General features: G+C 40.7%; 1 protein-coding gene across 6 annotated transcripts in view; it reads left to right on the forward strand.

The window, feature by feature from the left end:
* The first annotated feature begins 3,361 nt into the window (after positions 1-3,361).
* LOC111158023 (STE20-related kinase adaptor alpha) overlaps positions 3,362-23,324 on the forward strand; it is a 28,021-nt gene continuing 8,058 nt past the window's right edge. Inside the window, exons 1-6 of one of the 6 annotated variants that reach the window (XM_022519800.1) lie at positions 6,706-6,768; positions 12,056-12,135; positions 13,824-13,881; positions 16,108-16,136; positions 21,431-21,533; positions 21,961-22,082. In XM_022519800.1, coding sequence (XP_022375508.1) covers positions 12,100-12,135; positions 13,824-13,881; positions 16,108-16,136; positions 21,431-21,533; positions 21,961-22,082 — 348 coding nt within the window. In that variant the 5' untranslated portion in view covers positions 6,706-6,768; positions 12,056-12,099. Of the gene's footprint in view, positions 3,409-6,705; positions 6,769-12,055; positions 12,136-12,911; positions 13,882-16,107; positions 16,137-21,430; positions 21,534-21,960; positions 22,083-23,324 lie in introns of those variants that run through there. The other 5 variants (XM_022519803.1, XM_022519804.1, XM_022519801.1 and 2 more) reach the window with 5 other exon arrangements.

Here is a 23,324-nt window from a genome sequence, read left to right on the forward strand (position 1 = left end):
CTGGACTGGAAGATAAAGACCTGGCTGTAGTGCCAGCAAAGTCAATACTAAGCCCTTGACTTTGGGCAAGTCACTAAACTCTTTGACTCTCTGTTCTGTTCTTCCTACGAAGTAAGGATAGTAACTGTTTTCTTCCTACCTCACAGGTAGGTTAGCATGAAGAGATACATAATATGTGTGAAATTCTTTCATAAACTACAGTACCTTAAACATGTGAGGTATCATCTGGAACTGTTCTCCAAGTGGTGCATTTTTGCTTTTATTCTCTTTTGCTTTCCTTTCTCCCAGTGGAAACCAAGTAGATCCTTTCAGGGTTCTCTTAACTTTATCTGCAAAATGTGACAGGGTACTTTGGAATGTGGGTTGGGGGAACAGTGATACTTTTCTGTTTCCTTAGTAATAGAACCTTTTCCTGTCATGCACTAGAAGTTGAAACTTCTTTAGATGAGACTTAGACCAAAGAAAAACACTGATTGGTATTCTCACTCCCCCATACAATAGGAATAGGCACATGAAAATTATTTAGAGCAGTGTTATACAAAGGATCTGTTGGTTTTGGTGGGATGAGTGAAATACTGAACTTTATCATCTCAGATTCCTTATCCTTACTGTTCGTGTTTCTACTTATTTTGAATTATTTGAAAGGATATAAAAGGGAAGAGGCAGTTACACCCAACAGGAGTGGCTTTTATGACCCGCTGCTAAAAGAATAGTGAATAGTATGATGTTCCTTATTTTCTAGAGTTTGGTGATCAGCAAAAGATTTATTTGTATTTGAAAGAAAGTGTAATGTTTTAATCCTTGGACAAGTTGAATGCTATCTTCTCAACTCCATTAACTGAGAGTACCAACTTCAGAATAAAACAGACTTTTTTTTCTGAAAGGCAGAAACGTACATCTACCACTTTTTTTTTTTTTTTTTAAGATCTTATTTATTTATTTATTTATTTATTTGACAGACAGGGATCACAAGTAGGCAGACAGGCAGGCAGAGAGAGGGAGAAGCAGGCTCCCTGCTGAGCAGAGAGCCTGATGCGGGGCTTGATCCCAGAACCTGAGATCATGACCTGAGCCGAAGGCAGAGGCTTTAACCCACTGAGCCACCCAGGTGCCCCTACTATACCACTTTTAATGGATATTTTGTTCTTTCCTTCATCTTTTAAAATGAACTACCAAATAAAATTAACTGCCTTTTAAAACTTCACCTCTTTGGTTTTATCCAAATAGGGTGACTTTTATTTAAGACACCCAGGCCTTTTTAAGTAATTAGTTCCTATCACATTTTGAACATAAATGCTTATATCACTTTCTTCTGCATCTTTTTTTTTTTTTTTTTTTAATGTAACTATCACTTAGAAAGTTTGTAGCAAAGCTAGAAGCTAAAAGCCAGTTTTCTGCTTTAGGAAAGAGCCCTGGGTTTGTAGCAGAGACCCTGGTGCTGTCCTAGTGCTGGAACAAGTCTGTTCCCTCCTCTGTGAGGGAGCATTCTCCACTCTTCCTTCTTGTGATATAACAGACAACATGTATAATGCACTTTGACATACAAAACATTCTACAAATTAAATAATCCTGCCCATTTTACTAAACCAAACATCATAAGCATTTCCCTCACTTGAGTATTCTAGGCAATTAGTTTTACCTTACCTTTCTGACAATTTATATGGTATCTTGAAGAGGCCAGTGAATTTAGTTTAAACTGGATGCTTTGAGTTGAAAGCAAAACTTGCTCATCACGAGTCAAAAGCAAAGCAGGGAGTCTTTGTAAACTCTGAAAGTTGACCTTTCATTACACTGGTTTTCTAAGTTATCTGGGCTTAGGAGGTCCATTTGCAAGGAAAACTAAAGTGAATGGAAATTTGCTTCTAGAAACAGTCACAACAGAAGCTGGGCCAAAGGTTTCATTTGTGGGCAGTCATGAGGATGGCGAGACCTTTCAGCCACCTTGACGGATTAACATCCAGTTAGAGAATGACGTGGCAGCTGGGCCAGTGGGCTGGGAAGAACGTCCATGTTTAAATTCCCCAGAGCAGTGGCTGCATCATTTGGCATCTTTTCTAGCACTGACCTTTCTGGCACCCTCAATTCCAAAGACCACGTGTGAAGAAGGTCTTTTTTTCTAAAGAACATCGCCAAGAATTTTACTTCCATTTTTACCATCTTGCTGTTGTCAGTTTACCGTTTGCTGCGCAGAGGGGCCACTTATTTTGAAAACGAGAGAAAAGTGTGGGTCCTGCTTTGGAAACTTAAAGCCCTAGATAAGATCAAAGTGATGTACGTGAAACTGAATGAGGTCCTGAGTCACTGGCAAAGTGTACGTTCACATTCACATATTTCTGCCCGTTTGCACGCAGCTGAACTTCTCTCCCATCTTGGAAGTTGGGACACTATAAATCTGTGTCACCAGATTTCTCCAACTTTGGACACACGCCCCAGCCCGACACGCAGGGAAAGACGCAGGCCCACACAGGGAGCCTCTCTCAATTGCCATCTTCTCTCGAGCCCAGCGCGAACTCGGCTCAGGCTTGCAGCACAGGCCTCTCAGACTTGTGCACGAGGAAAGATCCAGGGACAGAAAGATCCAGAAGTGGGGGAAAAGGTTCCTGTTGGCTGTTTTACTCCTTTTACAGCTAAGGAAACTGAAGCCCGGAGAGTGGGTTTTCCCTTCGCAGCTTGTCGGTCTGGTGCTGGAGGGGCGTTTGGGAGGCCTTCAAAGAGCAGTGCGAGACAGCTTTTTTCACTAAAGGCCTACCACACAAAATAGGAAAAAAATATATATTTTCTTGAAGTAGCCAAGTCATCCGCCAGTGTGTGGTTGCCTTCCTCTAGTCCCCCCTGACTCTTCACTATTGAAATCCTCCTACTTCCTTCCTGCTGCGGGGGCGGGGAGGCTCCTGGGAGCCCTTGTTGGACCCCGCAGGCCCCGCTAGCCAAGCTACGCCTTCGGCTTCCGCACACTTAGGGAAAAGGACCCCTTCGCTTAGAGACCGCGTGCCCTCCCTCAGGAACGCGCTGCGCGGACCCAGCTAACTTAGAACCGAAGAAGCGCTCCCCGCGCGGCCGGTGCGGGGAGCGGCCGGTGCCAGGAGCCTGCGGGGGCAGGAGGGGGTGCCAGAGCCCCCGACGCGACGCGGGACGCACTGGGAAGCAGCCCCACCCCCGGGGCTGAGGGAGCCGGGCGGGGAACCGAGGACCGCGCTTCCTCACGCGCTTCGCGGAGGAGCCGGGGCGGGGCGGGGTGGGGCGGGGTGGGGCGGGGCTCTCCTCCACCAGCCCTACCCCGGCCCCGCTACTGCGCATGGCACGTTGCGTACCTCCCCTCACCCCCAGCAACCGGCCGGGCGGCGCGGCCCTAAACTAAGGAGGCGGAGCTGAGACGGGGTCGGGACTGCTTGCTAACTCCAGGACCAGGTACCGGGCTGGCGGGGCCGCCTGGTGCGCTCCAGGGACCAGTCCCTTCCCGCCCTGACGCCGATTCCATCTCCTCAGGGGCGGGCCTTCGTCAGATCGACCATCCCGCCCCCCCCTCGCCCTCCACGGGTCCCTTTTCACCCTGTCCTCCTCGATTCCCGCAATGAGAGGGGCTGCAGCCTGAGAGCAGGATAGGCTTGGGCCTGCCCGGGAGACGCCGGAGCGGAGTTGCCGGGCGAGAGAGGCGAGCGCCTGCTTTCCGTACCCATCTTTCCCCCTGACTCCTAGGTGGGGAACCTGGGGCCCAGGTGTCAGTCTGCCCTTCCCAATGAGGTGGCCGATGCTGTGCTGACCCCCCCCCCCCCATCCCACAACCCCAATTCCCATCCATCCCAGTCTGGACAGGCAGCGAATCAAGCTTAAGAAGAGAGATTTAGGTGACTCCTTGAATCAGCAAAAACAAAGAGCTTCTAATCGTCCTGTTGTTTTCCAAGAATGTTTCAGTGCCCACGGTAGATTTGGGGTGGCGATGGCGGTGGGGGTAGGGAAGTGAGCGCGAGGGAAGGGGAGTGGTTAAATAAAATTGTTCAAGTTTCCAGGAAATGGGGGACTAATTTTTCTGCCCAGCCTTCTGTTAAGATAACCTAGCATATTCTAACTCGACTTTCCCCGAAGAGGAAAAGCCGTTCGAACTGGTCCTTTTCTTACTGTATAATACCTGTTGAAGTACAACCGTAATTCAGTATGTATTTGAGGCTTGAGGACAGTGCTCCATTGACTGATTCATACTGTCTAAAGACACCCAAGACTGTTTCTTATTCTTGAGAATTGAAGAAACCGAGTCTTACTGGTTACCTGCCTTAGGCCAGGAACCTACCCAGCTATTAGTTACAGTGCTGAACTTGTAAAGTCTGTTCCCCCACCCTTCAGCCAGGTTTCTTAGAGTATCGTAACTCAAATGACGTGTTTGTAGTTGTAACCCCAGACATAGAAGAAGTTTAGGAAAACAGTGACAGAAACAGGGGAAAAGGAAAAAAAGAAATAGAGCAAAGGTAAACGAGTTCTTTTCTGTTCTATTTGGCATCTGGTCAGCCACACTGTCAAATCGGGCCATGTCTTCTTGGTCAGTCGTCATTGTATCTTTGCAGACACTGTCTTGACACTTCTCCCTAGACTTCTCCGTAATCACTCTGGTTTCTAGAGCACAAGCATTGGAACACATCTACCTGGTCCTCTACCAGTTACCTGTGTCATTCTGGGCATTTAACCTCTCTAAGCTTTAAGCTGCTGATCTGTAAAATGAGGAAGATACTACTTACTGTGAGCCGATCTCTGTGAAGCATTTACCATATAGTAAGTTCATCATAAGTGTGTGCTGCTTTTATTATTTTTGCTATTAACAATATAACAGATAAAGGAGTGCCCATCTGATGTGTTGGGCACCGCAGCCGCTGGGAATGCAATAGTGTATAAGATGCACTTAGCAGCTGACATTGCGGTAGGTGTAAGGGTTGAATACAGAGGCTGAACACCTAACAGAGGTGCGGGGTGGGGGGTGGAGGAGAATGGTGGCCAGGGAGGACTTCTGTAGCACAGGGTACATGAGATGAGTAGTAAGGAATGACAGGTCAAAGTTAATCAGGTTGGGGGAGTGCAAGTGGTCCAGGAGGGGAAGCAGAATCTTTAAAGTTCTTCCTTTGGACTCCATCTCCTACCTCCCTTCAAGCATGATGTCCGACATATGGACTTATCCCAAGGCTTGTTTCCCAGCCTTCTTTTTCTCCCCATTTTCTCCTTGAGTGCATTTGTCACTGTATAGCTTTGGCTGCTAACTCCCAGGTCCACATAGCCATCTCTAACATCTCTCTGAAGCATTAGTCTTACTTTTCTGACTGCTATATCTTCTCACTTGGATATATAACTATTTTCTCAACTTCAACATGATTTAAAAACTCGAACTCATCTTCCCACCAGAACCACTTCCACCTCTGAGTTTCCTGTTTTGTTGCTGACACACTACTCTTTCCCAGTTACTTGGGCACAAAAAAAAAAATCAGAGTCATCAGAGTTGTCCACAAGTAGAATGGGTTCCGTGATAAGGCAGTGAGTCTCTGGCAGGGGAAGTTTTCAAGCAGAGGCTAAATTAACCTTACATCCTAGGGTTTGTAAAAGCTCTTCCCCTAAAGGGTGGAGGATGGGCTAGATGATTTATGGTGTCTTAACTAACTAAATATAATTTCTTCATTTTTCCTTCATCCCCTACCCATCTATTTCTTTTTTGTTGTTGTTGTTTTATTTTATTTTATTTTTAAAGATTTTATTTATTTATTTGACAGACAGAGATCACAAACAGGCACAGAGGCAGGCAGAGAGAGGAAGGGAAGCAGGCTCCCTGCCAAGCAGAGAGCCTGATGCGGGACTCGATCCCAGGACCCTGGGACCATGACCTGAGCCGAAAGCAGAGGCTTTAACCCACTGAGCCACCCAGGCGCCCCTACCCATCTATTTCTTAACATTCCCTCCGCTACAAGCTCTTATCACCCCAAATATGGTCCGCTGTAATTGTGTTCTAACTGGCATTCCTTCCTCTGGGGATTTTTCACCTCCCATTCTTCCATCTGTTTGCAGATTAATATTCCTTAGAATGTTTCTTAGAACAAGGCTTCTCAAACATTAGTCAATACAATGGTCCACAGACCAGCAGCGTTACCATCAGCTGGGAGTTTGTTAGAAGTATTAGGCCCACTCCAGACCTTCTAAATCAACATCTGCGCTTTTAACAAGATCCTCAAATTTTGTGAATGCACTATAAAGTTTGAGAGACACTATCTTAGACCACTGTTTTGCGTTTGTCACTTTTCTGTTTAAAACCTACAGTGGCTCCCTACTGCCTGGTGAAGAAAATGCATCCTCTAGCATGCACATAAGGCCTCTTCATTGTTCTCATATATCTGGAGTTGTGCTTCTATAACTGGTTATGCAAAGGGCTGACATAACTTCTCGGTATATTTGGTCAGTCGGTCAACATTACTGAGTGTCTACTACGTGATATGCACTAGTCTAGAAACTGGGAGATACACGTGTGGACAAAACAAAGTAAGCACTAAAAATGAGCACCTAATACTATTTCATGCTGGGAATTCCCATTTCCTTTAAGTCCTCTTTGACACTGACTACCCAGGTCTGTCCCAGGTTATAGTAGCTGTCTTTCCCTTTGCTGAACACCGCAAGGATTTGCCCATTTCTACGTATGCCTTCTCCAGGTTATAGTAGCTGTCTTTCCCTTTGCTGAACACCGCAAGGATTTGCCCATTTCTACGTATGCCTTCTCCAGACCTGCTGAATTAAAAATTTTTGAAGGTGGGAGTTTGAGCACCCATAGGTTTTTATAACTACATGAGTTAATTTGAAACACTTCCTGGTTGGGATCCCATGTTCAAAAAATTAATGAAGCTGTTGGTGTGGTAGTCTAGGAGCAGTTCCTAGGTTTTATTAATTCATAGTGTTTGGAGACTGACTTTACTTTCTATTTCCAGTATTTTCCCAGAGCATAAACGGTTCCTTCTGCAGATAAAAATCATCTTTTTATCTACGTTAATATTCTATTTTCTTTCTGTTGTAGACTACATATGGATATGGACCCTGCTTCCTCTTAAATTTCTTTTGCACGATGCTTGTGTTTAATGTTATTAAATAATGTGCTCTCTAATAATCTTTTTTTTTTTTTTAAGTCAGTCAATATTTTTACTATTTCATGCCAGGATAAATGATTCTCAACATGGTAATGATCTTCTATAAGAAGATTAGGATAGGGGTGAGGATAAATGCAATTTGATAAAAATATATAGATGATTTTAAAAGGTCTCCTCTTGCCCCTGGATTGAAAACCATTGCTTTGATTTCTCTGAAGCAGTTCCAAGGATTCCAAGAACTCTGTGTATCTGATTAAGTTCCCACTCCCGTTGCTATACCATATACCCACAAAACCCCAACCCACCTCAAAAAAAAAAAAGGAAACATGGCAAGGATTTTTTTCTAGATTCTTCAAAAGTGTTTCTGATTATTTAGTCATTTTACTTTTAAAGTCATTTTTGTTGAGATACAATTTACCTACAATAAAATATGCCTACATGAAGTATATGGTTTGTTGAATTTCAACAGATACACTTGTGTAACTATAATGCAATCAAACTACAAAACATTTTCAGCACCCAAAAAGTTCTTGTGTGTCTCTTTGAATTTGGTCCGAGGGAACCAATGACCTGCTTTCTGTCATAGTATTTTTACTTTTTCTAGAATTTCATGTATATGAATACATAGATTTACGTCTGACTTTCACTTAACATGATATTGTATGTATCCGTACTTTGTTCCTTTTTATTCCTGAGTAGTATTCCACTTGTGAATATACCACGTTTTGTTTTTTCACTTACCAGTTGATAGACACTTAGCCATGTTTTGGGGCCATGGTGAATAACGCTGTTATGAACATTCATGTACAAGTCTATGTGAGCATATGTTTCCATTTCTCTTGAGTAGACTACCTAGAGCAGACTTAGTGGATCACAGGAAGCTACTAAACTATTTTCCAAAGTGGCTGTTACAGTAGTTTGCATCCCCATCAGCAGTGAATGAGAGTTTCTGTTGGTCAGTATCCTTGTCAACGGTTGGTATTGTCAGTTTTTATTTTTAGCCATTTCCATAGGTGTATAGTGGTATCTTATTGTGGCTTTATATACATTTCCCTGATGACAAGTGATGTTGAGCATCATTTCTTGTGCTTAGTGGCCATTCCTGTTCTTCTGTTCAAATCTTTTGCCCATTTTTTAAAATGCGTTGTCTTATTGAGTTGTGCAAGTTCTTTAAATATTCTGTATATAAAATGTTTTTTGTACACACACACACACACAAACACACACACACTTCTCTCCCAACTTGTTTATTTTCTTAGTGGTGTCTTTCAAAGGCAGAATTTTTTCATTTTCATAAAGTTTATATTTTTCTTTTTTATTTCATGCTCTTGGTATTCTTTTTTTAATTATTTTTTCTTATCCCAACATCATGAAGATTTTCTCCTGTTTTACTTAGTAGTTTCAACTTTTTCTTTACTTCTTTGATCCATTTCAAGTTAATTTTTGTGTATCATATAAGGTAAGGGTGAAAGTTCATTTTTTCTAAATGTCTGTTAAGTTGTATCTAGGTTATTTTCCCCCATGGAATTACTCTGGCCCCTCTCTTGAAAATTAATTGCCCATACATGCATGGATCTATTTCTGGATTCTCTGTTCTGTTTCATTGATCCATTTGTCTATGCTAGACCAAAGTACACTGTCTTGATTACTGTAGCATTAAAGTAAGTCTGGAGGGGCGCCTGGGTGGCTCAGTGGGTTAAAGCCTCTGCCTTCGGCTCAGGTCATGATCCCAGGGTTCTGGGATCGAGCCCTGCATCGGGGCTTTCCGCTCAGCAGGGAGCCTGCTTCCCCTCTTCTCTCTCTGCCTACTTGTGATCTCTGTCTGTCAAATAAATAATAATAAATAAATAAATAAATAAAGTCTGGAAATCAGGTAATATAAGTCTTCTAATTTTGTTCTTTTTCAAAATAATTGTGGCTATTTTAGGTCCCCTATATTTCCATATAAATTTGAAGATCAGTTTAGCAATTTCTCTTTTAAAAGTCTGCTGGGATTTTGATTGGGATTGTACTGAGTCCATACATCAATTTGGAGGGAGTTGACATCCTCACAATACTGAGTCTTCTAATCTATGAACATAGCATATCTCTTATTTAGCTTATCTTTAATACCTCTTAGCCATGTTTTATAATTTTAAACATATAGGTTCTTATTCATAATTTTAAAAAGTTATTCCTAATTATTTTATGTTTTTGTTTGTATTATAGATAGTTTCATTCTTTAAAATTTCATTTCCTAATTGTTCTTCGCTAGTATATAGAAATACAATTGGGTTTTGTAATTGAGCTTCTTTCTAAATTCATTTTTTTAGATCTAATAATTTTTGTATAATTCTTAGAATTTTCTATATACACAATCATGTAGTCTATGAATAAAGAGTTTTACACCTTCTTTTCCAATCTGTTTGCCTTTTGTTTCTTTTTTTTCCCTTTTTGCTTTGGCCAAGACCACTAGTACAGTGATGTACAGAAGTGATAGGAGCAGACATTCTTGTTTCGCTTCTGTTCTTAGAGTCAAGTCACTAATTCTTTTTACTACTAAGTATGATGTTACCTTATACATTTTTCCTACATATTTTATCATTTTAAAATATTTTATTTATTTATTTGAGGGAGAGCTCGCACGCATGCTCTCTTGGAGCGCTCCCTCCAAGAGAGGAGGGAGAGGGAGAAGCAGACTCCACACCGAGTGCGGAGCCTGATGGCAGGGCTTGCTCTCAACCCTGAGATTGTGACCTGAGCCGAATCAAGAGTCTGATGTCTAACTGACTGAGCCACCCAGGTTCCCCTTTCATATATATTTTTTACCAAGTTGACTTGGTAAATTCTATTTCTATTCTATTCCTATTTGACTATTCCTATTTGACTGAATTGTTAAATTGAGAATTGGTATTGAATTTTTTCAGATGATTTTTCCCTATCAAGATGGTTTTTTTTTTTTTTTTTTCTTTTTTACTCAGTTACTTTGGTAAAATTACATTGATTCTTTCTTTCCTTTTTTTTTTTTAAGTAAGCTCTAATGCCCAGTGTGAGGCTTGAACTCATGAACATGAGATCAAGAGTCACATGCTCTACCAAGTTTATTTTTTTCCTGCTCACCCTACCATTTCTTTTCACTCCTTAAAATTGTTTTTAATTTGCATACAACTTTGGACAAAAACAGTTTGGTATATATTGATTCATTTTTTAGTATTAAAACAGTCTTCAGTTCCTGAGATTAACCCCACTTGGTCATGATGCATTATGCTTTTAGTCACTCTAGATATAATTTTTTAAGATTTTTATTTATTTACTTGAGAGAGAGAGAGATCACAGAGGAAGAGGGAGAGGGAGAAGCAGACTTGCTGCTGAGCAGGAAGCCTGATGTGGGGCTTGATCCCAGGACCCTGAAATCATGACCTGAGCTGAACGCAGATACCCAATCAACTGAACCACCCAGGAGCCCCTCCAGATACAATTCTTAACTATAAATTAACCAAACATAAAACAAGATCAGGATGATATGAAAAAAGAAACATCTGAGAAATGGCAAAAGTTCTTGGAAATGTATAAACATAATTTAAAAATTAGTAGAAGGGCTAGAAAATAAAATAGAAGAAATATCTTGGAAAGTAGAGTTTAAAATAGGAACAAAACAAGTATAAGTTAATTCTAGAAGTATGTTTTTATTAGGAATTCTGTAACATAAAAACAGAGAAAGTGGAGGAGACAGAATTATCAAAGAAATAATACAAGAGGGACGCCTGGGTGGCTCAGTTGGTTAAGCGGCTGCCTTTGGCTCAGGTCATGATCCCAGCATCCTGGGATCGAGTCCCACATCGGGCTCCTTGTTCCGCAGGGACCCTGCTTCTCCCTCTGCCCCTGCCTATCACTCTGTCTGCTTGTGCTCACTCTTGGTCCTCTCTCTCTCTGACAAATAAATAAATAAAATCTTAAAAAAAAAAAAAAAAAGAAATAATACAAGAATATTTCCCAGCATTGGAAGATCAAAATTTCCACACTAAAAAGGCTACAGTAGGAGAGCCTGGCTGGCTCAGTTGGTGGAGCAAGCAACTCTTGATCTTAGGGTCGTGAGTTTGAGCTCCACGTTGGGTGTAGAGATTACTTAAAAAAAAAAAAAAAAATTTAAAAAAAAAAAAAAAGGCTAAGTGCAGCTAGCTTAGAAACCAACTAGTCTAGATTGTAGCATGGGGATGGAGAGCCTTAGAAAAGCAATCTTTAGGGAAAAATTGGAATGGATGAGTTAGAATGTATGGTAAAATATATTGATAAGACAAATAGCAGAGATGTACTTTGAAAAAGTCAGTTAATATGTGGAAAACCAAACAAGTAAAAAAAAAAAAAAAATGAGTCCATTATCAACTCCAGGAAAACAAATAGTGTACAAGAAAACAGATGTGGTCATCTTTGCCTCAGCTCTGAACCATGTTTCCACAGTCATAACAATGTAAATGTGGACTATTGATTTAATCAGTATGCCAGAATTGTGTTAAGAATGAAAGCAGGAAAGTAGGGTGCAGGAAGGTGATGTGGGAGAGTTTAGTCTTCATCTACCACAGTAGAAATTTAGTAGATATATATCTAAAATGGCCATATAAACATTTTTTAAGAATGCTAATAAAAAGCAGGATAAATAGCCAAAAGAAGTGAAGCTCATTACTTCTGGGAAAGGATCAGTGGGGAATTGGGTCAAGAGAAATTTAAAAATTAAAGAAGAAAACCACATAATAACAAACCTGTCTTTTCTTATAGAGATTGCGGTATTTCCAAATGTAGTGGCTAGAGTACATCCAGTTTTATTGTCTCTGAAAGTTTCTCTAAACCAGTCTTCAGAATCTAGAAATTTATAGGTCTGGTACAGTGCTCTGAGTGGTAGACTCATAGGAGGCTTTTGTTCATCAAAAGGCATTTCTATAAAAGGAGATTTGACTAACCTGTTTCTATTTTCCTTTTAGGCTTAAATTTTTGAAATTGAAGTAGGTCTACACATTAGGAACTCATGTCTTTTCTTGTAAGTAAACCAGAGCGAATTCGGGTGAGTGTTTCTATTCTTCCGGCTTTACTATTTTTATTATCTGTAAAGCAACGTGTTTTGGCAGATATTGTAGGTCGTTTTTATGTGATGCTCGGAATCCTCTGGAAGGGAGGAATGTGGGAAGTAAAGCAGATATTACAGCCTCCATTCCTGAGAAAAGAGCTTGAAGGTAGAGGCTGACCAGAGACACCAAATACACCCACCAGTTCGTCTGATAGAGAAGAAATGGTGGCTTATTTTATGAATATCACTCATACAAAATTAAATGAATAAATGTCCCTTTTCACTATAGATATGTAATTGCTAATAAGCTGCCTATTTCCTATGTATTTTCAGCAAGTTTGTGTATTTTAAAAATCAGTATCAAATGTCATTATTGGAACACTTTTTCTAAGTATAATCATGGGTTTTAACTGAAGACTCTTTAAATGTGAAAAATGTTATTACAACTGAAAACTTCACCAGCTAAAATGACCTCAAGAACAAATACTGGATTTAGCTTGTTTGTAAGCTTCCTTGACTTCATAAAAGAGCATTATATTTTATTTATTATCAAGTATTTAATTTCTAAATGCAGTAGTAATTATTTTAAAATTCTGTAACAAGGAAGAAGTGCTATATGACACATGAACATACCACTTTCTTTAAATATTGAAGTATATGTTATATTTTGTGATACAGTATACATTATTTTTTATACCAAGTTTTTTTTTTATTATTATTTTGGGTGTTCTTTTTTTTAATTTAGAAAAAAACTGATATAGAGGAGGACAGAGAATGATGTTATAGTTCCAATTCAAAACTCATCTTATATAGCTTATTTCTGAATGTTACTTAACTTCTCTTTTCTTGTGTTTGTGTATATAAGAATAATTTATACTGGAAAGAGTAAACTTCACTGTTAAGAGGAAAAACAGAATCTCTCCTTAGCCTGAACTCTGTCTGGTGGAAAGAATGCCCCCAAGCCAACCTTTAACACTATTTCTTAAGTGAAATTCAACCTTGACTTCCATTACTTTTACATATGAGCTTTTTCTCTGTGTCAACCTTGCCTGATTCATGTGAAACCAGACCACTGATGAGTATTAAGGAAATCCAACACTCATTTGAAATAGGATAGTAAAGTGAACCATGATTGGTGAAGTAAGTGTGGTCCTTGTAAACCTGGTAGAAAATATAAGTGGTGACGTCTTTAGAAATCCTAGTGGATGAAAGAATATTCAGCTTACTGTTTTCTTTTACAAATTAACAGAGGTTGTGAAAAACTGTTTGATGTCTATTTTCCATATTATGAATTCCGGTAGCATTTTTCACTTTGGTATTCGTGATCCAAAGCATCTGTAATAGACGGCCATTGAGACTGTCAGATGGAATCAGAAGGTAGTTTTATGTATAGGAAGGACAAAAAAACCTTCTTCGTTATTAGGACCTGTACTACATGTTTCACAACTATCTGTCAGATTTGAAGATTATTTATCAAATTAGGGCAAAGAAGAATAGAGAAAGGAGTTAACCTATTGTTTTCTGTTGACTTAAGTCCAGGATTCTTTTTAAAATTTTTCCATAGAAATGCATCTTAACTGTATGGCATGATTCTGTTTTTGTAGTTTATGTTTGTCTAATGGCTGATAGCTAATTTTTTGTGGCTTGGAAGAAATACTAATTCTCTTTGGGGTTTTCCTCTTTAGCGGTGGGTCTCGGAAAAGTTCATTGTTGAGGGCTTAAGAGATTTGGAGCTATTTGGAGGTAAGTACAGTATGGCATTTTGCCATCACTTCAGGGTAATATCACTTTGTTGTGATTTGTTGACTAAGTCAGTTGTAGGGGCAAGTGTAGACGACAGCTCTTCTATTCATTTGGCTCCATTTTGAATCCATGGTTTCCCAAAGATTTGAGGACTCATCTGGCAGTGGACCTTGGCCTGTCTTGATTGTTAGAAAGTCAGTATTTACTTAAAGTCATATTTATTTCTTCTAAGTATTCATCCAGTTGAAAGACATATTCTTAAAGGAAAAAAACTAAGTGTTTAAAAGCTTCTAACCTTGAAGATTTTAAAAATAAAATTATTAGAACGAAGGTAGCAATGATATAAAAGTTTTGGTTTACTGATCAATCTAGTCGACTCATCTTTTCATGGTAGAAATTATGAGACTTAAGAGAACTAAGGAAAAAAATCTGTCAGGACAAAAATATTAACTGACTTCCTGTTGTAAAATCCACATGCTGATTTCGGAAGTTGTAACCTTGCAATTTTGAGGTTTAATAGGGCCAGGCATTTGCCTTTGATTCCTTTCAAATTGAGCCTTTTTGAGAACCGTGATCTTAATTTTAGGCAAAGAAAATACTTTTCTACACAAGTAATAGTAGTAGAGCCCCATTCTTTGTGTCTGGACACCAAGACACTCTTCAGCTAAAGAAGCAAGTTATTAGATTGAGAGCATCGGTTGACTGATCCCAAAAAAATACCCTCAGATAGACTTCAATCACTGAGAACTGAAACTTGTTAGTTACTAGGTGATGCTTGTTCATTTATTTTCCCTCATGTCACTCAAAGACCTTCCCGAGGAGTATTATTTGTGAACTCTGTCAAAGTATTCTGTTTTAGACAAATGAGAGTTTAGAAAAATGATGAGTTATTTTTATTTAATTCTGAAGATTAAAAATGAGCTGCACAGTAAAGGAAAAGCTAAATGGGAAGAAAAATACTATATTCTGGTCCTGTTGTCATTTTCTTCTAATCATAAATGGAAATACCATGGTTTAAAAGTAGACATTGGCACTGATGAAAATGGAGTTGGAAGTACAGTTTACAATTAATTAGTTGAAAATATTCCAGTATATGTGAACTGAATTAAGGATTTTGGTTTCAGCATCTTGAGTGTAGGATCTCTGGCAGACTTTTGACAATTCCCTTGTCTCTGATCTGAGGAGAGTGAAGGGATTGGTCTGTACAGCTTGATGAAGTATGTATTATGAGGTTTTATACAACTTGGAATTTGCCTTCTACTCTGTAAGATTGGACTTGATTTCCTTTAATCTATTCACTTGGCTTTAACAGACTGTCTTAAGCAAATGTACCTGCCACTTGTATACCAGAAAACTGATGTCCAAAGCAAAAAAAAAAAAAAAATCTTATTTTGACGAATTGAGGCTAATTTATCTGTGGCCAGTCTCTTCTAACAATACAGTTGGATGCCTTGATTTCTAACTTAAGCTACTTGGAAATATGTGATCATTCCAGTACTTTCCAGTTAAAAATCAACTTTGATGATTTTTCTCACTTTCATAGAATGATAAAAAGTACAGATACAGAATTTGTCTGATTTAAGGGGAGGATGTTATTTGAGTTGTCCTTTGCTTTATTTCCCCTAGAGTAGCAGAGGGCCAAAAAGCCCTTGCTTTATCTGTATTCAGAATAGAATGCATGTGACTGAAGAATCTAAGTGGGTAACAGTCCCATGTATCCATGTTGCCGTATTAAAACATTTTTGCCTTTTTTTTTTTTTTGAAAGCCCGTTTTCTGGTCCCTGCACTTTCCGGGAAATAGCCACATATCTCTGCAACTTTATATTGAATGTTTTGTTCACAATATAAGACCCTGAAGCCAGCCTATTAAAAGTAACATTGTGTGCTGATGGACAGTACATCTAAGACTAGAATTACAGCAGCTGAGTTATACTTGCCAAAGAATACCCAGAGAATAATAGCCTTGCCATCTTTTGAAGACCCAGAGATTCATGTTTAAAACGTCATCTTTGTGTAATGTTTTGACTGTGGGTCTCTCTGTGTGTTAGCTAGTGTTTGTGTGCATGTGTATGTGTTTATACCTAACCCTGTGGGCACTTTTTACCATAATGACTCTTAAGTGGTTCCATAAATAAATGATGTCCTAAGTGTAATCATTGCTATTGTGAATGTGGATGTGTCTTCTGCTAAAAAACAAAATGCCAACAACCAATTTCTCTACTCCAGAACAGCCTCCGGGTGACACTCGGAGAAAAGTAAGTGACTTTCTAGGTTCTAGCATGATGGCTGTTGCATGGGGATGACTTCTTGTGGAAATTTGTGGTTTTGGTTGGCTTATCATTTTGTGTTTCCGCTTATCTCAATGAGTTGTATTTGTAGTGTGGAAATTCAGGTTTCACCCTGGAAAGATTTCAGTGTGTACTTTGGAAGCTGAAAAAGTCTCAGGCACTTTTTGTCTCTGTCTTGGGGATTAAGGTCTCCTCCCCTTCCCGATCCTACCAGTCCCCCACCACCCCTCCAAAGCAAAGAAAGTTTCAACAATCTAAGATGTGGTTATCTTTTAGTGCCTGGTGGTGCTACATTTTCCATCCAATTAGGTCTATTGCTAATTGATTTCAGTCCACAGAGATCATACAGAGCTCTACCTCAATTATAGGCCGTACCTCAAATCTACCTTAAAAACAAAACCCCACATTAAAAAGTACAAAACAGAGGTGCATTTTTTTTATTGGTAAAAGTTGAAAGACTCTTGTCCTGCTTCCTACTCTTGTAGTTCATTTCACCAATGTAACACCAGATGTGCACAGTGTACCAAGCTATTTTGATAACATAAATCAGTGTCTTATAAAGAGAGAGGAAAAGAACCTCCGGGGTTCTTTCCTCTGTACCCCCACTTCCCCAAAAGACTTCTTGGTCTTTTCAGGTGACAGACTTCTGCACATTTTGCGGGCAGCCCCACAGTTGAAGGATGGTGATGTTGACTAGGAATTTCTGAGCAAAGCTTTGGCAGATTGAAATATGTTCTAGCCAGGAGACCAAAAAACATTCCCTGTACCATCAGTTGGATATTTTTCCAGAACAGAATGCCCATTATATATAATTTTTATGTTTTCACAGCTGCTGGCATTATGCTAAGAGTTATCCTGTGTGAAACCTGGTGGTGGGGGGGGTGGATATAGCATTTCACAAATATTGTCTTTGTGTGCTCTATTGTACTTCATCTTAAACTCTTTAAACAAAGTTATTTAATGGTCATTTCTGGCTATCAGTAGCTTATGTATTGTCCAAATGCTTCAAAATGAATAAAATGGTTTTCATGGCAAGGGGAACTAAGAAGCTTTGCTAGAATTAGTTTCTCTAGACAATTTGAGATTACACTTCATGCTAATACAACTATGCCATGCTGTGTTTAAAGAGAATTTCATCCTTTTCATCTGAATTTTGGCCTTTTCTAACTCTGAAACAGTATACTGGACTAATCCCCCTTCTTGTGGCAATATCAGACCCAACCTCTTCCTTTTAAAATACTGTCTTTGTTTTCTTATTTTCCTAAATAAAGGTTGGTTTCTCTCTGAGTTCAGACCTATAAAACATCCACAAACTAGAACTCGCCCATTTTAGGATCATTGCCAGTGAGATGGGAGCAGCAGCCACTAGACTAGTTTATCTCATGCAATTCCCGATTGCCAAGAATTCACATTCCCAATTACCTAAAGAATTGTATTTCCTAAAATGAACACTTTTGAGTCATCTTCTGTAGTCAGCAAAGATAGTAGAAATACTTGCCAAGTTACTACCTAATGATACCAGTAGTTTACTACATCGTTTCCTACCTAGGCTCAACAGGGGCGTGTCCCTAGTGTGTAGCCTACTAGACAGTACGTCTTCTATGCACTTGCAGCAAGGAAGATGGACATAGGTCATAAAAAAGTATCTACCAGTTTTTCCCAAGGGAGTTATTTAAAATGCATTAAATAAGTACTTTCATCTCACAACTCCAGCTGTCCATCTTTGTCTCTATTTCAAATTACAGAAATATTAAGGAGTTTTCCTAGAAATCGGAGGAGAGAAGACCTTCAAATATATAGTAGTTTTAGATTTGTTCTCATTGGGACTATATTGCTACTTGCTAAAAAATGCAGTACTTCCTTACAGAACAGATTCTGTTTTATAAAGCACCCCTAGTAACAAGGGATCTAGTGAGTGTGTCACATGACAGCAGGTGTTTTCAGTCTGGGTCAATATGTTGAACTCTGTCTCTGGTGGAACTGGCTGGTACATGTCCCCAAGCCTCTTCAGCTCATGGCAATGACAAGGTCATGGGCAGGAGACCTTCCCAGTTCAAACTTGACCCATGCAAACCTGTTTTCATGGGTCAACTATAGCAAGTTGGGGACATGGTAAGGGATGTCTTTAGAAGTAGGCAGGGGCCGAGTCACGTGAATCCTCATAGATCAGAGCAGGGACTTAGGGTCTGCAAGCCACCCCCTGAGTTTTATGTTCACTGATAACACCGATGTTATTGAGGAGTAGATTAATACTTCAGAAAACAGGATCCAAAGAAGAACAATAGGTACAGATAGTGAGAGGTAGGAAGTTAAGAAGATGGGACTCAAGACTAACTTAGCTTGCAGCTTGTCAGTTCTAAACAAATGGTAAGGGGCGCCTGGGTGGCTCAGTGGGTTAAGCCTCTGCCTTCGGCTCGGGTCGTGATCCCAGGGTCCTGGGATCGAGCCCCGCATCGGGCTCTCTGCTCAGCAGGGAGCCTGCTTCCCCCTTCTCTCTGCCTGCCTCTCTGCCTACTTGTGATCTCTCTCTGTCAAATAAATAAATAAAATCTTTTTTTTTAAGATTTTATCTATTTATTTTGACAGAGAGAGATCACAAGTAGGCAGAGAGGCAGGCAGAGAGAGAGAGAGAGGAGGAGGACGCAGGCCTCCCACAGAGCAGAGAGCCCGATGCGGGGCTCGATCCCATGACCCTGGGATCATGACCTGAGCCGAAGGCAGAGGCTTATAACACACTGAGCCACCCAGGCGCCCCTGGTTTGGGCTTTTTGGTCACATTTTGTCCCTTGGTTGTGTATCTCTCACCTGTCTGAGGCACTTGGGAGGTATCTTAGCATTATTCTGAAGACCAGACAGTGTCAAGAAGCTATAATGGCTATCAATGATCCTAGAGTTTGTTTTCAGAGCATTGGAAAATACAGGTAACTATAAAAACTAAAATCAAACCAACCTTAATCATTTATCAAGCTCTTCTTAGGATTCTCTGTTTTCTTCGTTTTCTCTGTTCCATCTTATTTGTCGAACAGGAGAGTGACCAAACAGTAGGCAGTAAAAGAGGGAGGAGAAGAACAAAATTCATATTAATTGAATACCTATGAGACACCAGGTAGCGCTAAGCTCTTTCCATATTTCATCTCATTTCATTGTCACAACAGCCCTATGAACTGGGAATTTATTCCACTAATGAGATAACAGAGACCCTAAGAGTTTAGAGTGACTTACCCAGGATCACAGAGCAAGTAATAGACCTGAGTTCAAGTTCTGTCTCTCTCTGGTTCCTGATCCTATAGTCTTTGTATTGTACCATTTATCTTGCTTAATATAGCCTTTCCCAAATTATCTTTTCCAAAATTTAACAAAAAGTTCTCTGGATACGTAGATTTGGGAAATGCTAGGTCAAACAAAGTTAAACAAGTTTCCTTACTATAAAACTTCTCAAAACGAGCATCCCTTATGATTCTTCACGAGGAAGAAAATGCTGCCTTTTCTCATTTAACTGAACATGGAAACTGTTTCTGTGTGTTAACTGCCAAGATCAGTGTTTCAGGGGGCCTACTTGGGGGAAAATCTTGCATTAAAACAACCCAGTAGAAGAATGGACAAAAGAAACAAAGAGGCAGTTTCACCTGGGAGAAACCCACATAGCCAACAAATACATGAAAAGATGTTCAACCTCGTTAGTAATCAAGGAAATGTAAATCAAACCCACAATGACATTGGCAACAATGAAGTCTGATTAAGTGATGGAGGAAAATGGACCAAGGAAAACATGCATATAATCCTGGAGGGAGTGTAGATGGGTATAACCTTTTTGGAAAACAATTTTGCATTAGTTTGTAAAATTGATCGTTCATTTGCTCTGTAACATACCAATTCCATTTCTGGGCCTAAGCTTTAGCATAGCTCTTGTATACACGCATCAGGAAACACATTCAGATGGGTTTCCGATAGCACAGTTCATAACAGCAGAACCGAAAACAACCCAAAAAGCCCATTGACACTGGAATGGATAAACTGAGGTAGAGTCTGAGGTAGAGTTGCTAAACACAACAATATGGATGAATCTTAGATACAGAAAAACTGAATTAGAAATTTGCTGACCAGGCTCTCTTCCTTGACAAGATTCCTCTTACTGTCATAGTAAGCGGTGCAAGAGGAAGAACCCCACGTGGTTTCTTTCCCCAGTGGCAGCATGAACTCTTGAAACCAGATGTGCCTGAAACATCAGGGACCCCCTGCCAGGTGGTACCACCAAGCCAGAACATTCTCGACTCACTCTCTTCTGGCTAGCGCCAAGTCTGGGGCCTTTCGTGTGTTCACAAAGACCTTTTCCTAACTAGCGCTCAGGTTTAGGAACACAGCATATGGAATTTGAGCTGGCCTAAGGTTCTCCATTTCCGTAGGACACACGTCTGAAGAAAGATGATCCAAAAGAAAGAAAAACATGGTCCCGAAATCATGTAAATAAATTTAGGTCTGGAAGAAGGAAACAGCCTTTTGAGCTGGAAGAAGAGCTGTTGGTCTGCCATCGATTTTGATGGGCTCTCTTCTTCTGGACCTCGAAGGCCAGAGGTGTGATGCCCCACATCCTAACTGGCAGAAGTCCCGCTTCATGTGTGGCAGGAACAAGGACGCGGGTCACTTCCGCCACCTGGGATGATGGCTGAGACCCGACAGTTCTGTCCCTTGCCTGCAGTCATGTGTGCTGGCTGATTTTTTTTTTTTTTTTCCTTTCCTTGGAAATGTCAGGGAATAATTGGTCTGGGCTCTTGGTTTGCTAAAGAGTAGATTTCTTATGGCCACATTTTCCCTATACCAAGATTCAGCACGTGACCTTTGGAATCTTGCAGTCAGGACCATAAAATAGGAACCCCTCCCCCACCTCTCCATCCTGCATCTCTTTAAACATGGTTTTCTCCAGACATCCTGCCCCCAGATAAGAATTTCACAGTTTTTAGCAAATAAGCCAGTTGTTGGAATGGACAAGCAAATCAATAGTCGACTGAAACTGGGCCTGTCCCCCACCCCCATTCCTATATAGTACTCACATTTACTGGCTCTGATATTAGAGCTGGTGACTACATTGAACATGAACACTGGTGTTTTACATTTCTCATTGAATAGTGCTGGAACAATTTCTTTGCCCCAGAGTCAGAATTTGTGTGGTTAGATGCCAGTCTCCTCGTGGGTCTGAATTGCCACCTCCCACTCCCATCCCACACCCAATTTTCTCTTATTAACCTATTTTTCTTTTTCTTTAGACCAATGAAGCGAGCTCAGAGTCGATAGCATCCCTCTCTAAACAGGAGATCATGAGTAGCTTCCTGCCGGAGGGAGGGCGCTACGAGCTACTCACCATCATAGGTAAAGTCCAGGGACTGCCACTCTCGGGCTCCAGGGTCTCCTCTGTGCCCCCCCCTTCCCCAAAATGAATGTGTGCCAGAAGCTGTGAGCTAGTTAGCAGGACTCAGGGTGACAAATTTGGGGGTCTCCTTTGCTTTTGTCTTCCAAGTATGGGAAAAGAGCTCTTGTTACCAGGAGAGAAACTCTTTTGCAGTTTTTCCTTTTTGGCTTAGACAATACATCAGACAATACATTTCTGATGTCCTGCACCATAGTCAGTTCGAATGGTTGGTGGAGGAGGAACTGAAAGGAGACAAACCAAGAAATGTCAGTCATGAGGGTAACAGCAGTGACAGTTTTAACTTGAATCTCCTTTTTAGATCAGGTCTCTTTAAGGCAACCTTTGTTGCTGTTGTCCTTGTTTATGGCCATTCCCCTTTTTTTTTAGGCAAAGGATTTGAGGACCTGATGACCGTGAACCTAGCAAGGTACAAACCAACAGGAGAGTATGTGACGGTACGAAGGATTAACCTGGAAGCCTGTTCCAATGAGATGGTGACATTCTTGCAGGTAATAAAATGTGAATGGGACACTGGAAGGGTGGGCTCTTAGTTCCAGTAGTAATCACAGGACATCTCTTATGTGTGTCTTCTGAAAGTAGCTGGAAGAAAACAAAGGTGGACTAAACCGAAACGTTACAGAAACTCTTAATGAAGAATCCTGGGATTTTGGCACTAAGGATTCTATAAAGCTGCTCAGGCCAATTTATAGTCCCCTCCTCTTCTCCAAAGACTACTTTGTGGCTCATTTATTCACTTGTTTACTATTCAGAGAGGCTAAGTAACTTGCCTGTGGTCACACACACTTGTATGTGGTTGAGCCGGGATTCAAACCCGGGCAGTCTTGTTCCAGATTCAGGGCAGCCTGCTCTGCCACAACAGCCGTGTTCCAGCTCTCATCATCCTGTTGGCCCAAGGTTCCTTTCTGTAGGACAAGCAAGTAGCTGCCCTCTTGTTAAACAGGGAGAGACCACAGATCTGGTAGCTGGCCGGGGGCTAGACTCTCCTTCACTGACGCAGGCCTGCACTGAGAACCCCGGAGATCCAGGGCCTGGGTCGGTGTATTTTCAGCGGTGGACGTGCAGCCTGTCCTCCTACTTCATTCATAACGTGTCTCTGAATTCATGCTCATCTGATGGTGCTCTAATACCCACCCATTCGTGTGGTCGGAGCAGTTTTGTGGGTCTGAGGATGGAACTGAACGTCAGTCCCAGCTTAGTTATTTGGGAAGAAAGATATTTGAGTTTATTCTAGAGCATGTTGGACTTTAGGATTCTTTTTTAATTTTCTGGAGCAGTGGACAGGTAGAAGGTATAGCTTCTTTGACCTTAGCTCATATCCCATCTCAGGACCCTGGAGTGTCTGTAATTCTTTCGTCCACATTTATTTTAAAATCCCATAGGTCTGGGGCACCTGGGTGGCTCAGTCATTAAGCATCTGCCTTCAGCTCAGGTCATGATCCCAGAGTCCTGGGATCGAGCCCCACATGGGGCTCCCTGCTCAGCAGGAGGCCTGCTTCTCCCTCTCCTACTCCCCCTCTTATGTTCCCTCTCTCACTGTGTCTCTCTCTGTCAAATAAATAAATAAAATCTTTTTTTAAAAAAATCCCATAGGTCTGACACTTTCCGTAAGCGCTCTCCCTCCCGGGTTGCTGGAGAAGCCCCTTCGGATATCCAGTAGTCATCGTTTGCCTCTGGTGCTTTGTTTCCTCGTTCTGTCCATTACAACATTTTCCTTTACAATGGGAAAACAT

Source organism: Enhydra lutris, unplaced genomic scaffold (assembly GCF_002288905.1).
Source record: "Enhydra lutris kenyoni isolate GAN:26980312 unplaced genomic scaffold, ASM228890v2 scaffoldscaffold57, whole genome shotgun sequence".
NCBI classification, from domain to species: Eukaryota; Metazoa; Chordata; class Mammalia; order Carnivora; family Mustelidae; genus Enhydra; species Enhydra lutris.